Source organism: Aethina tumida, chromosome 1 (assembly GCF_024364675.1).
Source record: "Aethina tumida isolate Nest 87 chromosome 1, icAetTumi1.1, whole genome shotgun sequence".
NCBI classification, from domain to species: Eukaryota; Metazoa; Arthropoda; class Insecta; order Coleoptera; family Nitidulidae; genus Aethina; species Aethina tumida.
In genome coordinates, this window is record NC_065435.1 from 75,827,803 (window position 1) to 75,842,587 (window position 14,785).

Genomic DNA, 14,785 nt, shown 5'->3' on the forward strand with positions numbered 1-14,785 from the left:
TTTCAATTTTTAAACAACTTATTTATTGATTATTTTTTTCTGTTGTTCTTTTTTGGTCCACCCTTGAGTCTTTTTCTGACTCCAGACGCGCCTTCAGTGTCGTCATCATCCGCATCAACCTTCTTTCTCTTCCCACCCTTCTTGTCTGTCAAATCCTTCATTTCAACCTTGGCCATCCTCTGACTTTCCGCCACTCGTTCCTGCAACACCATAACTTCCTCCTCCTCTGTCTTGTACAAAGGTAATTGCTTCCCAATCAACTGCTCAATTCTCTGGTACAATTCCACATCATATTGTGTAACAAAAGTAATAGCTTTGCCTGATCTCCCCGCTCTGGCAGTCCTACCCACTCTGTGAATGTAATCTTTGCTGTGTGTCGGAATGTCAAAATTTATGACTACATCCACATGTGGTATGTCCAAACCTCTAGACGCCACATCTGTCGAAATCAGAATTGACCGATTCTTTGCTTTGAATTTCGTCAACGCCGCCAATCTCTTATTCTGTGACATCTGTCCATGTAGAGGAACAGCAGTGAGTCCCAAGTTTCTAAGCATAAGTGCCGTTCGGATTGTATTGTTGCAGGTAGAGCAGAAAATCATGAAACTGTTGCCCGCCATTTCATTTAAAATGTGCACTAGATACACATCCTGAAATAATAACATGTTTTTAGTTTTTGTTATTGTAATCAATCACTTTTAGTGATTTATTGTTAACATCAGAGGTAGTGACGAATATTAAGATTGTGATTTCATCTTGTATCAAGTACTAAGTTTATACATCATTTGTATTCTATATAACATATATAACATAAATAACATAAATATATTATACTTACTTTAAATTTTACAGGAATAAAAATGTAATATTGTTGCAATTTTTCTACAGTCTGGTACTTGGTTGAAACTTCCACTCTTACAGGATCCTTCAGACAAGCTCTTTGTAATTTCTTTACTTTTTTTGTCATTGTTGCTGAGAACAGAAATGTTCTCCTTTCTCTAGGAATCACTTTGAGTATTTTGTCAACTTCTACCTCAAAGTCCATGTTTAAAATTCTGTCAGCTTCATCCATTACCAAGAATTTAAGTGCCCTAAAATATACTATTTAAATAAGTGAATTGTTTTTAAATTTTGATTGATTAACAAACCTCAAACTAAAACCTTTAGTGTTTTCTAAATGATCAATTAATCTTCCAGGTGTGGCAATTAATATATGTGGCTTCTTGGCCAAAATTAAAGCCTGTGACATCATGTCCATACCACCTACGATTACTGCACATTTCACTCCAATACTTGCACCTAGATAAACCAAAACAACCCCATAAAGAGACAATTCATGACTGGCACATGTTAGTCTATAATTGATAATAATCAGAGGTAGTGACGATAAAAAACAAATTATTTTCATTGGTAAATCAATCACAGGTTATACATCATGTAAATTAAAACAACTTAAAACAAATAATGGTCATAGAAACTTACCAAGTGCTTCAAACTGTTCGGAGATTTGAAAGGCCAATTCCCGAGTTGGCGTTAGGATGAGCGCGAAGTACCTCTGCGGATTTTCAAGTAGCGCCTGAAGAATTGGCAAGGCAAACGCGGCTGTTTTTCCAGATCCTGTTTCCGCAAGCCCAATTATATCCTTGCCCTGTAACGCGACAGGGATCGATTCCCGTTGGATTTTCGACGGTTCTTTCCATTTCAGTTGTTCGCATGCGGTGCATAGCGCATCTACAAGTCCCTGTGATTAATTTTTATATGAAACTAGGCGCGTTTCACGTGTTGTTCAGAGTCAGGTTAGGTTGACACGTGGTTCACTTACCAAGTCTTTCCACGTTGTAGGTTTGTCGTCTTCCGCATCGGATTGCTGAGTCTGCTCGCCAGGTTGAGCGTCACTCAAGTCATCGTCGCTTTGCACACTCATTTTTTGCCGTTTTTCTGGACTAGAATGAAGCGAAACGTCACAAGTAAATAAAATGAAATTTGTGTGTGTCCATATTGTGGAGGGGATAAAAGCGCGAAATTAAAATACAAAACTGGTTTACAAATTTCAATTTTAGAATTATAAAAATTTCTGTTTTTATTTTTTTCAGATTAATAGTAGTACGCTAAATGTGAAAATTCTACTTTTTTTCGCTAATTACGAGATAATAAGAAATATATATTTTTCGGTTCATAATTTTATTTGATGTAGCAGGCAGAATGATGGAAATGCCCTATCGAAATAAATAATTAATTAGAGTAGTTAAAAAAATTACATATCCAACCTGGATGTGGATGCCACTTTATATATATTTATAACTCAAATTATAGAACTACCGACAACCTTGACTACTTTTATTCTAACCTAAGTTTCAACGCAACAAAATTAATAAATATATCCATGTTAAACATACATATTTTTTTCTAAGTATGTGATCACAATAAAGCGCAGGTTTACCATGAATTTTAAAACAATATACAGATCGTTATCATTTCATAGAGCCCTTCATAAAAAAATCACAACGAACACATTGAGCTCAAAGAACTTAAAATCGAGTTCAAAACAATGGCTCGCTCGTCAGTTATCCGATCCTTACGTAGAAAAAGCGAGAACGATGAATTTGAGGTGTCGTAGTGCTTTTAAATTAATAGAAATGGATGACAGGTTTAAGTTTTTGGCCCCTGGTCAGATTGTTATTGACTGTGGGGCCTCACCAGGTTCTTGGACGCAAGTTGCAGTGCAAAGAGTCAATGCAAATCAATCTCAAACATCCCAACCTGTTGGTAAAGTGTTTGCCATTGATAAACAACAGATTTTTCCTATTCAAGCAAGTAAATGATACTCCAGACAGTTATAACAATTTGATTTATTGTTTTTTAGGGAGCAACAACATTCGGTAACATGGATTTTACATTAGATGAGTCGCAGAACATCCTGAAAACAGCTCTGAACAATCTGAAAGCAAATGTAGTGTTATCAGATATGGCACCAAGTGCTACAGGTATTTCAAGTTTGGACACTGAAAATATTATTAATTTGTGCTACAGTGTGTTAAGATTTGCTGTACAAATGACTCAAGTTGGTGGTACCATATTAGTCAAACTGTGGCAATGTGGAGAAACAAAACAACTAGAAACAGACATTGGACGATATTATAAAATGGTCAGAATTGTTAAACCAAATTCCAGCAGAGCTGATTCAGCTGAGATTTTTATTCTAGGCAGAGAATTTAAAGGGCTTAAGGTTAGTTGAAATTATGCAATAAAATTATAAAAAATAGTAAATTCTTGAATTGTTTTATTAATTCCTTAAAAACTAAAGAAAAGGTACTATAATAAAAAAAAAACAATTATTTTTAAACATTTATTGAATCTTATAAAAATATTCATCCTAACAAAATCTTTAAAACTGTTAAGTAGTGGAATGCATTTATAACATTAATTTTGACTAGACAAAAAAACCGTGGTCGTGTCAATTGCACTACCTATAAGTTAAAAAACTTAATAAAACTTAACAAAATTCATACAATGGGCACAAACCTAGTGGTTAATCTTCAGGTTAGTACATTCTTCTCGTTAAATCATAACTCTTCCCGTTCTATATTCGTATCTCGTTCAGTCTCCAGTGCTCTAAGTTTCCGGAAAAAGGATTTACATTAAAATAAAACTTTAAGCAAGAAACTCGCCCTAAAATTTATAAATTTTATGGCGAGTTTTTGTTGTTAGTATAAATAGAATTGTTAGTACCAGGAAGGAGTACACAATTTTCGATATATATTTCGTTGTTCTATTTACAAATAAACAATGAAAATAAACTATATAAAAATATACTCTTATTTGAGGCAGTGAAAACAAAATCATAAAACTTCAAAAAAATTAATATCAATGAAAATATCGTAATTGTTCAGTTTGGCTGCATAAAACTATACAATATATACAAAACTACTAAAATAATCGTTTACGATTTTACTGACATATGTAGGTACTCGACCACGAATGCCATGAGAATTTTCTGTATATTTTCAGTTGCGTTCATGTCCACAATATCCCTATTATCCCTGGGAGTGTGCCACTCACGTGGAAATGGCGACGAGATCAAATGCAAAATCGGCACACCTGCAAAACTAATTATTTAGCACCATCGACATTCCTGTTATTGAAAAAACGTACCCCGTTCCAAAAATGGAAGATGATCATCCTCGATACGGCCCCAATGTGCCGCCCTTTTGAAATAGACGTGATTTCCCGTCTTTTTTAACAGTCTCAATTTTCTCAGTCTGTCCTCTAAATTTGCAAGACGAATATACCTAAAATATCATAACAGTATAATGTATATACGTTATCTTTTAATTTTCTGAACTGGAATATATAATTTTAATTTGAAATGTAACAATTTTTTGCTTCTTTATCAACAATATGTGATAAAAGCAAAACCATTAAATTCTACGGTTGAAAACGTATTTAAATATTAAACATTTACTGCTTACATTATTATGAATGTGGGTAAACAGATTTTACAAGTATTTGCGTTTTGTAACACATTTTAAATTGACATTATTTATTTTATTGGAAAACTTAGTTTGAAAACACCTACCATTGTTGCGTGTCGTGAAAATAACTGTAGAAGGAAACATCCCTATGCCCTATCAGATCGAGCAAGACTAACATATCTATCTTCTGCAAATTAGTAACCTCTTGGTTCGCAACCGTGCTGATGGACCGAGCATCGTTGAACATTTCGGCCAAGTGTCTGGCTCCGTAGATCGAGTCTTTCGGTCCCCAATTTTCGAACGCCTCCTCGCCGTCGAAGAAGATCAATTGAAGGCTCAGTTCGTTGGATCTTTGGGCATCCAGGTCGCGGCGCATCAAATGAGCAATGTTCAGAAGCATCGCGCAGGGTACCGCTGAATCTGTCGCACCTAGAGAAGAAGACCGTTAATATAACGTTTAAAATTATATACAATTAGTATTCGTACCGACGAATTCGTCATTGGGGAAGTATTTGCTGTCGTAGTGGCAGGCCAGAGTCAAATATCTTTCGGCATTCGGATTCAATTTGGCGATGATGTTACGGAAAGTGAGGACGCCGAAATTGGGCGTCGCATCTTGGAACTCGTCCACCTCCACCGTCCAATTCAACCGTCGCAAATCAGATTTAATGTAATCATGAACTTTTTGGTGGTTCTTTGTGCCGACAACGCGTGGTATTAGAATGTTGTCGAGGACTTCGTCTAAATGATTTGTGTTCGACATGCTCGACACGTACTGCAAATCTTGATTACTCAAATCTTGTGCCTTGTGATTCGCCTATGTGGAATAAATGAATTATCATTATATAGTGTCATAAATAATTTCTGTTAACGATTTGCGTAGTACTTCTCAAAACATATTAGAATTATTTACGCAAATTGGTTACGTTAAATTGATTGAATATTAGTAAACTACATAAGGAGGTGATTAAACAGTTTCCAAGAAAAGTAAATGGGATTCCCAATGAAATATGTATAAGAAAGAGAACAGTTAATAAATTGGTCAAGGATGAAAATATTAAATATTCTGCCTGCATCACAACAAATTATTGTCAAATATCAAACTTTCTAATAACAATGCTTAACAAGTGATCACCCAACAATTTAGTAGCAGTTTTATAACTCACCTGCAATTTCCTGAGGTAGTCGCAAACACCGGGCCGTATGGCACTGACAAATAGCAAAAAATTAAACGTTTTCAGCATCATATCTCCCGTAATTTTTACGAAAACCTAATGTAAATTAACTGTTTCTGTTGGCAATACAAATGAATTTAGATCCGCGCTCCACACCACAACCTTCTAGCCCGATTGTTTCTCTCCTACTGCGGAAACTCCATAGAACAAGCTGTTGTACATAAACCCTGCACAGAACCGGACTCCAACATATTTTCGTCGGGGGTTCGTCGCGAATGTTTTAACGCCAACAACACGGTAGAGTCAGTGACTTCAATAATTTGACATTTGTACTTTAAGTAATTCGAATTTATAATCGTTTTTGCGTAATTATGTATTTTAATCATTCATTATTATACAATTACTTTAAATTGTAAACCAGGTATAATAATAAAATTTTTACTGATTTAAATTTGTCCAGTGAATATTATATTTAAATTTTAAGTCCTTTTACTGTACTCAAAAACAAAAATGATTTCCCTAAAATCAAAAAAAAAAATTAAAATTCCGGTTCTGTGGACGGTAAACTCGTGGAGATTCACAAACGTGGTGGCGCATTCATAATATGAATTTGCGAGAGATTTGTCGCGGGAGATGAATAATTTATACAAAAGCATTTATAAATGTATGTTTAAAAGCACGATGTAGGCGTGAATGGCAGTCGAGTGTGGGCGAAATATCTATTTTTAGCCTCGGGGGCGGTTTAACAGGTGGAATAGGGTGGTGCGTGGGATGGGACGTTTATATTCAAACAATGCTTGGATTCTATCTTTTTTAAATTGTAAATATGGCGCTATCTACTAGTAAATCGATGTACTAAATTTTATAATCTTTATATTACAGGTATTATGCAAATATTTATTGTATAGAAGTAGTTGATAGGTGAAAAATCCATATTTTTAGGTATTTAAGCGTGTTGAAAAATCACGTCTATCATATGTTAGTTAAGGGCTATTACTTATATGGTATAAACAAAAATTATATTTCGTTCTACGCTTTAAGATGCTTACACGTAAACAGGCTTACCAACATGAGTGTTCTGTGATATATATATATATATATATATATATATATATTAAACATTAATGCTATTTGTAAATATACCAGTGTCGACCACTCAGATGAGGCACTGCCTTACCTATGAAAATGATTTTCTAACATAATGTTAATATTAAAACAAACATTTTTTATGTTTGTATTCTTTAAATTAAAATATAACTTAACATCTGAACTGAGATAGGAGGGTAATATGTTGTAAAGCCGACAATTAATCAAGCAATACATTATATGAAATTTCAATTTTGTGCACAAATTTTCCAGAGGCTTTTAAATGTTCCTCTTCACGTCAATTTGTTTCATAAATAAATATTAAATATTTTTCATTCCAACATTGGCGAATGCGTTTTAAGGTAAGGCTATTATTTCAATGGTAGGGGAGCTGAGGCGTGCCTCTAGTCAATAAGATAATTTCAAATATCGAAACAAGCGAAGTTCCGAAACATTGTCGATTCTTCAGTTTCAAAAACTAGTTGATCATGTACATGATGTAGATGTGTGTGGTAGATTCAGTTCTGGAAAAGATTTTAATAGTGTATCTCTTTTTTTATTATGATATGGCGTCAACCAGTAGTAACACGAAAAAATTTATTAACAGAAGAAGTTTAAATTACTTTAAATTACTCAGACAAAATGTTGTTAAAGAATTAAACCGCCCAATTTCTAATTTGAATACTTTAAAAAATACGGGACAAAAAAAACCGCCGATTTACTATATCTTGGCTCGATAAATTTGTTTGACTAACGGGAAGCTATTTTACGGACTAAATTTACATGACAAAAACACTGAGCATTAGAATTGTTCGTAAATAAAAATAAAGTAATGTTTTTGTTTTTTTTTTGTTCTATATATAATGAAACATACATATTTAAACGTTTTAAAAAATAAGGAATATGTTAACAAAGAGAAATAAAATTTGGTATTTGTTAAGAAAACACATTTTTATTCAGCCTCATACAAAATGCTTTACAATATTTACACAACACGTCCAAAAATATCATTGGCTTTGAGAAGATAGTGTTCTATTGAATGGACTAATACAAGTAAAGGGACGTAACGTTTCGTCCGGTGGCACATTTGCAGTATTTTCACTACTTGGTTTGCTGTCGTTCATGTACACAACATCTTGAGAGTCTCCTCTCAATGATGTGCTAATATCATCATCTGTGGAATCACGATCTGCCACATAAATCAACTGATAATTTACTTCTTGATTGGGATCATATTTCTTTAACGTACCATTGTAGACCAATAAGTCATCAACCAAAACCTAAAATAAAAGTTCAATAAAACCGCACATAAGTATATAACAAGTGTGCTTACGCCAAAATCTTTTACTCCCCTTCCAGGTGTTTTTGAATAATTCCAGATTTTCATATAGGCAACATTTATGGGCACATCCATGATAATATTTATTCTGTTTAACATTTTCGGTACTATTGGAGCCAACCAAGAATGCGCACCACTCGAGTCGTTATTAATTCCGTCTATCAATTTGTCAGGAGTCCTTACATCATCGGTAACATCAGATAGACTATTTATACTTTCTGGACACGCACAAATATCTAAAACATATATTATCTACTTTATTCTTAGACTCTACTATGAATTATGACTCACTTTGCTCCTCTAGTTCAATTTTCTTCTTCAAATGATCATAGATTTCTATACCATTCAGTCCGCAGTAATATCTATCCTCCCAGGTCGAATATATCACCATTTGTATAACAAATCCTGTTACGAAATTGCACTGCTGCAACTCCGTTGATACTGTATTATCTGAAGAAAAATTGTTTTCGTAGAACTTGATTTCCTGTCCGTAATCATATTGCTCGTTTCCTGGCGCTCTTCTAAGCAGGAATTCTTCAGTTTTGGTAACGGGATTGAGGAGAGCACTACCATCTAGTAAAATTCTCATCGACTTCACTCCGGCATACGACATCTCCAAATTTTCATTGTAGTTCCAAATTCTCAAACCTGAAATGTACTGCACTTTATCAAAATCGACTTTTAATAGAACTTCCTCCTCCATAAAATATGGCACGATCCACATGTTTTGTCTATCCGTGGTCACGTTGTTGCCATTTTTTATACGCATCAATTTTCTGGATTTGGAAACGCTGCAAGTCAGGGCTTTATCTTCGATTTCGATTGGTTCATCGGCTGCTCCCATAATCTCTAAACCCGTAATTCCTATGAAATCACTGTTGCCCCAATTGGACAAAAAGACTAGTTCGACGTATGAGGCCCCCAACAAAATCTGGTCGGACGGTTCTGAACTGGAACTGGATTTCGGACCAGTTATAGGACGAATCTGTAAGGGATTACATTAATTTATATAATAATAAGGCTTAATGTTACATACAGTGGCACGAGTTGGTGGCCTGTCAACATCTGTTCTAACAGGAGTTGCAGGTTTTGAGGTCAGATATGGATAAGCAGGATCGTTTTTAGAGATCTTCTCCAAAATCTCTTCGTCCACAGTAAACAAAATAGTCTAAAAAATGGAAAATTACAGATCGTCAATTGATCTGAGCGTGCGCACTACTTACATCACCAAATGCGTCGACTCCGCCCATTATTCCCCCACAAGCCTTGGCGATTTCCCCCTTGAATATCAATTCCCCGTCTAAAAATATTGTCATGTCCTTCACCCCTCGATACGAATGAATTCTTGATTTATTGTAGTTCTAAGATAGACAAATTTAATTACTATTTTATCACAGATAGTTAAAATTTACCCATATTCTAATCAATGCTATTGTTGTTTCTTCCTTGAACTCCACAATAATTATATGACTGGAACCAGGATCAAAAGGTGCTAACCAAATGTGCATGTCATCCTGCGTTCTATTCACCCCATCCAAAAGATTCGTCACAACCCTAGGATCATTTTTACATTCGGGCAAGATGTTAACGTCCGGTGGAACCGCGGAGATCTAAAATAATACACTTAGTATCCTCGGTTTTTTTTTCTAGGACTTAACTTAAGTACCTTTGCTACATGCGCAATTTTGCCCTGCACGTTAAATATCTCAATGCCGTTCAACCCAACATAATATTTATCACCCCAAGTTGATAAAATGTCGAAAATCATAGTTTTCCCAGTCGGCAACTCTGGTATAACAATTTCTGAAGCTTCTTTTGGAAAATCTTCCACCTCTATGATGCTTCTACTACGTTGCCTCTGTTTGTATTTAGAATTGTTGTTGTACAGAGTGCGGGAATGCTGCAAATCCTCCGAACTGTTCCTGCGCACTTCCACTGGTTCCTTATCGCCCGCTTTTAGTAAATCTTTTATCATTTTATCACGCATTAAGTTTTCCTGTGCCAACTGCAATAACTGCGTTTAAACTTTACGGTAATTTGATCAGATCTTTTACCTTTTCATTGTAATCGTGCATCCTGCGCTCAAAATACGCATTCTTATCGGATAAAACTGTAGCAGCGGTCGGAATTGTGCCAAAAATCTCCGCTGAATTAGACTTGCCAATTTTTCTTGGGTCCTGCATCTCTCTTCTTCTGGGGTGTGCAATACCAGATTTGTAAATCTGCCACCGATCGTCCAAAACCCCATCACCTGAAAACAGATAATCTGCTTTAAGGTGCAGATTTTCATATGACAAACTTACTCACTCCGAAAACAACACAAGTGCGCGCGGTGAACTGGTGTGCGACCCCCCGATAAATAAGCCCCAAAGTAAAACAACAAATCTCCGACACAAAAGCATTTATTGATCATCCATCACGTCTCACTTACCAGATTTGTAATCAAAATCGATGTGCCCTTTGTAATTGGCGCTACTCAGACGACCCTTGTGATGTTGATTAAATTCGGAGAGCCCGCGCCAGGACTTCTCCAGATGGTTGTTGTAATCGGGCACAGACGACAGATCCATGGACAGCTCAAAACTTGGCAAAAAATAATCGGCTGACATATCCACGTCATTTTGTTTTTTTGTGGGTGTCGATTCTTTGGACGCGCGACGACCGAACTGGGCTGAATGCGATGGACGAATACTATTGGAAATTAATACATTTATTTACGATAAGTTTGAGGGAGATAAATAGATTTACCCTAATTTTTCTCGTTCCACATCGGCTATTCGGCTGGGAATTGTGCTTCCAGAGTAAATGTGGGGTGTTACTTTTCCAAATGAACCTGTTGATTCTCTGGAAATTGAACTGAAATCAAACATTCAAATATAACTTTCATACAAAATATTTGAAAGTTTTATAATATTTAAGGAAAATATACATTATTTTATTTGTATATTATATTATTATTAACATAAAATGTAGTAATGTAAATGTAATATAAAATATTATGTCAAATTAATCTAAATTCTAAAACTGTGGTCCAACTAAAAACATATTTAGACATCATTCAATGTTTAAAAAAATTAATATTAAGGTCTTAGACACATTAAAAAACTTTTAGGGCTCATGAATTATTAAACAGAATAATCAGAGGTTGAACGTCTACCTTTGCATACATTAAAAGTAAATTATTTTTATTTATTCAACTAAATATAGGAAATATATGAATTTTCAAAAAATGAAATGAGGTCACATGAACATCTTCCAAATCTTTGGAAGTGACAATGACAGAGCAACAAATAAATTTAAACTTCTAATTAAAAAGAAAATAAAAAATAAGCTACATTTATAATAACAACAAGTCGATTCTTACTTAGTTATATCTTCTAGCCACTTGGGGATGGTGCCTTGCGACGACAATGCGCTTGATCTCCCTTCGTCTTGACCCCTCGAATTGGGGATGGCAGTTAGTTTTTCTTCCATTGTGGGTTTCGTTCACGGGTTACTTACAATTGAAAATTTCGGATTATTGTGACGGAAATACTGCGGAATTTATTCGGAAAATTTCATGCCGTCAAGCCATTTCTGATTTTGCGACGCGACGTGTTTGTTTTTATTCAAACGAGCATTTTTGGTTGACATGGTAACGGCGATGTTTGGTTCGATTTTTAAATGGAAAATGCGATATAAGAACACCAAAAACTCAGATTTTTCATTCAAATGTAATATCCTTATTACGTATTTAATTAATATAATAAAACGAACTTTTTTTTAAGTACAAAAAGTGTAAAAAGGGTTGCCTACTTATGGGTGTTGTAGTACCAGCATAAATGCCGAGCGTATAAATTATGCTAAGCTGCCAACGTTGCCAGTATAATTTCCACAACATAATAAAAATTTAAATATTCGAAGTTGATTATAATAATATGACATTTTTCTAGTGTATTTAAAATTGTTTAAATTGAGGTAATTGTTTTTTGGTTATTCAGAATTGTTATATGCCAATTAAAAATGATTGTAAGTAGGTTACAAGTCCGGCAACAATGCCACAAGCTTGACACAAAATGACGTAAACGTACGCATTAAAAAGTCAAAATAAACAACCCAATTGACACACACACAAATTAATGGAGCTGATTAAGGCAAATTAGTGTTAACACGAGGCTCGAGTGGAGATGAATCACGGCGTCAATTAACCGAACAAAATGATAGACAGATAATACGAAACGAACGAACATGTCCGGACACGCAGTTGTTGTGTGGGAATACGAGATCCGGAACGGATATTGGAAACCGTACAGTCCTGAGGTCAGCCAACACTTGGAACGGGCGAACGCCAAACAATTAACCAGAGTGTTGCTCTCTGATGCTGATCCTGCATTGCTCAGCTATTACGTGAACCTCAGGACTTTGACTCAGGAACATGAGGACTCTGATATTGTGGTGCCTGTGAGGAGGAAATGTTATCCTCCCAGTTCTCCTGCTGGAAAGGGGGCAAAGTGGGAATGTGCAGGCTCTGATCATGGTTCTGATTGGCATGCATTTGATATGGATATACAGTGTCTAGTTGAAGAAGCGTGGGCAAGAGTAAGTGATTAATTGATTTGATTGATTTGCATTACACTAATTTTTGGGGTGGTTTTAGGGTGACCAAACTATTGATATGAGCAAGACAAGGTTGGGATTTCCTTATGTGATAAATTTCACTAATTTGACACAGAGGTGGTTGACAAATGGCTTTGTAAGAAGTGTAAGGAGAATGAAATCAGCACCATATCCTCTGGTGAAGGTCAGACTTGAAGAGTTGGTTCCAGTTACAGGTAAATGCAACTTATATTTCATCATTACTTAATTATAACACATAATTTTATGCAGGGAGGAGAGCTAATGATATAAGGAAGTCTTCAAGGGGCAATAATAATAATAGCACACAGCAAAACCAGAGTCAAAAAGTAATAGGCAGCAGTGCTGCTCTAAACTCAACAGAGGCCAGTAAAAAGACTAACAACAAGAAAAAAACATCTGGAAAAGGAAAAAACGGAGAAACAACACCAGCTAATTTAGCCAGAGCAATTCTGAATAACCTTAACATTTTTGGTAAACATGTTCAAACTATATAAAATTCTTAAATAATATAATAATTTTGTATCCAGGTAATAAGTCAGCCAATGTGCCCTCACAAACAAGCGAGAACAGAACGCTTCTTGATGCGGACAGCAGTAGCACAAAATCGGGTAGACGACCAAGTTTGGACACAGTTTCCACGTATTTAAGTCAGGAAAGTCGCGAGAGTCAGGCGACTTCATCAACTGCAGATCTATTGCATTGTTCATCCGATTTGCTTAACAGCGACGACGTGAACGCTAACCAGGAGCTGCCCTCGATTGTGGGCGTGGACGCGGGCAGCGCGATAATTTCGCGTTTCGTACGCGTATCGAAACCGAGTGAATGGGCGCCGCGTCAGCCCTGTCCCCTTTGTAGACAGCCTTTAAAACAAGACGTGGTCGTCGTGGCCCTGCCCTGTAATCACGTCCTTCACCTGGACTGTCTGAACTGTGCGCTCACCGAACAGCAAGAAACTGGGGCCCTATTGCATATACAATGCGCAGTTTGTGGTTGTATCTACGGCGAGAAGCACGGGAATCAGCCTCCGGGCACGATGGAATGGGGAGTCATAGACAGGACTTTACCTGGCCATCAGAACTGCAGAACCATCCAAATTGTTTACAAGTAAATACTAACAGAATTGTCGTCGTTAATAACATTAATGTTGCTTATTTTTTAGCATTCAATCAGGAATTCAAGGTTCAGATCATCCGAATCCTGGAAGAGAATATTATGCAGTTGGATTTCCCCGTGTCGCATACTTACCGGATAACCCCAAGGGACGTAAGATCCTGAGGTTGTTGAATGTGGCTTGGCACAGGAAATTGATATTTACGGTCAGTCGTTCGCACACCACAGGTTGCGAGGACGTGGTCGCTTGGAATATACCGCATAAAACGGAAATAGGGCCGAGCAATAATGGACAAAGTTATCCGGATTCCGGATATTTGAATAGGCTGATCAGGGAGTTAGAGGCGCTTGGTATAGTCGAGGAGAGTATTAAAAGGTAATGACGGATTGGGATTGGATGATTTGTGTAAATATGTACGGTTTACCTCGAATTTTCTTCTTCTCATTTTTTTGTATTTTTGTGGGTGATACTGTTTGCAATAAACGTCTTCCCGGGTGTTTTTACTAAAATGCCGCATTGCAATAACAGAAATTATAAAAAAAGAATCTATTTTATTTATGAATATTATTTATATATTAAATGCCAAATAGATTTTATTATATTATTTTTAATAGTAGTAAATTATGAATATGACTTAACATAATTTATTCCTTCTTCTAAACTCATATTCATAGTTTATTAAAATGCTCTTAAGACTTGACTTGAGCTTTAAAATGAAACTAGTATTATTTTTGAGAATTACTATTATTAGCTTAGAAATTCTGGGGCCACTTTAAAAGACTGTGCTGTTTTGAAGATTTCCATTTTTTCCATTAAATGCAGCTCATTTAGTACAAATATTAATTTTCTACGGATTTTCTTCATAGTAGTTTGATACTGAATTGTATAATAATTATTTTAGTGTACTTTTATAGAAAATTTGCCATGTTAATTTTATAAATAAACTTTTCTATAAGAAAAATTCGGGTTTTGTATCTGTAAAAAC

General features: G+C 35.6%; 5 protein-coding genes across 7 annotated transcripts; 2 read left to right on the plus strand and 3 right to left on the minus strand.

Moving 5' to 3' along the window:
* On the minus strand, positions 1 to 1,980 carry LOC109594625 (probable ATP-dependent RNA helicase DDX47). Its single transcript, XM_020009849.2, has 5 exons — positions 1,823 to 1,980; positions 1,483 to 1,741; positions 1,149 to 1,299; positions 839 to 1,091; positions 1 to 650 (listed from the first exon to the last, which is right to left on the minus strand). The coding sequence occupies exons 1-5, from the start codon at positions 1,922 to 1,924 to the stop codon at positions 30 to 32; spliced, it is 1,386 nt and encodes a 461-aa protein (XP_019865408.2). The 5' UTR covers positions 1,925 to 1,980; the 3' UTR covers positions 1 to 29.
* A 352-nt stretch (positions 1,981 to 2,332) lies between these two features.
* LOC109594656 (rRNA methyltransferase 2, mitochondrial) lies at positions 2,333 to 3,267 on the plus strand. Of its 2 annotated transcripts, none has more exons than XM_020009900.2 (2): positions 2,333 to 2,814; positions 2,864 to 3,267. In XM_020009900.2, exons 1-2 carry the CDS (start codon positions 2,641 to 2,643, stop codon positions 3,233 to 3,235), a joined length of 546 nt encoding a protein of 181 aa, XP_019865459.1. In that variant the 5' UTR covers positions 2,333 to 2,640; the 3' UTR covers positions 3,236 to 3,267. The 2 variants fall into 2 exon arrangements, with proteins under 2 accessions (XP_019865459.1, XP_049817137.1); XM_049961180.1 differs by having other exon boundaries at positions 2,334 to 2,814; positions 2,868 to 3,267.
* A 65-nt stretch (positions 3,268 to 3,332) lies between these two features.
* On the minus strand, positions 3,333 to 5,950 carry LOC109594626 (glutaminyl-peptide cyclotransferase). 2 transcript variants are annotated; one of them, XM_049961175.1, is made up of 7 exons: positions 5,639 to 5,950; positions 4,959 to 5,289; positions 4,577 to 4,901; positions 4,153 to 4,289; positions 3,957 to 4,098; positions 3,523 to 3,612; positions 3,333 to 3,467 (listed from the first exon to the last, which is right to left on the minus strand). In XM_049961175.1, the coding sequence occupies exons 1-6, from the start codon at positions 5,717 to 5,719 to the stop codon at positions 3,564 to 3,566; spliced, it is 1,065 nt and encodes a 354-aa protein (XP_049817132.1). In that variant the 5' UTR covers positions 5,720 to 5,950; the 3' UTR covers positions 3,333 to 3,467; positions 3,523 to 3,563. The 2 variants fall into 2 exon arrangements, with proteins under 2 accessions (XP_049817132.1, XP_049817127.1); XM_049961170.1 differs by having other exon boundaries at positions 3,333 to 3,612.
* Positions 5,951 to 7,658: 1,708 nt separating this feature from the next.
* On the minus strand, positions 7,659 to 11,692 carry LOC109594641 (katanin-interacting protein). The gene is made up of 11 exons (XM_020009873.2): positions 11,437 to 11,692; positions 10,821 to 10,928; positions 10,504 to 10,763; positions 10,127 to 10,323; positions 9,739 to 10,077; positions 9,485 to 9,682; positions 9,296 to 9,433; positions 9,109 to 9,240; positions 8,364 to 9,057; positions 8,067 to 8,308; positions 7,659 to 8,013 (listed from the first exon to the last, which is right to left on the minus strand). The coding sequence occupies exons 1-11, from the start codon at positions 11,544 to 11,546 to the stop codon at positions 7,741 to 7,743; spliced, it is 2,691 nt and encodes an 896-aa protein (XP_019865432.2). The 5' UTR covers positions 11,547 to 11,692; the 3' UTR covers positions 7,659 to 7,740.
* Positions 11,693 to 12,139: 447 nt separating this feature from the next.
* LOC109594645 (protein deltex) lies at positions 12,140 to 14,773 on the plus strand. Its single transcript, XM_020009879.2, has 5 exons — positions 12,140 to 12,650; positions 12,709 to 12,883; positions 12,939 to 13,160; positions 13,217 to 13,793; positions 13,849 to 14,773. Exons 1-5 carry the CDS (start codon positions 12,300 to 12,302, stop codon positions 14,177 to 14,179), a joined length of 1,656 nt encoding a protein of 551 aa, XP_019865438.2. The 5' UTR covers positions 12,140 to 12,299; the 3' UTR covers positions 14,180 to 14,773.
* The last annotated feature ends 12 nt before the right edge of the window (positions 14,774 to 14,785 follow it).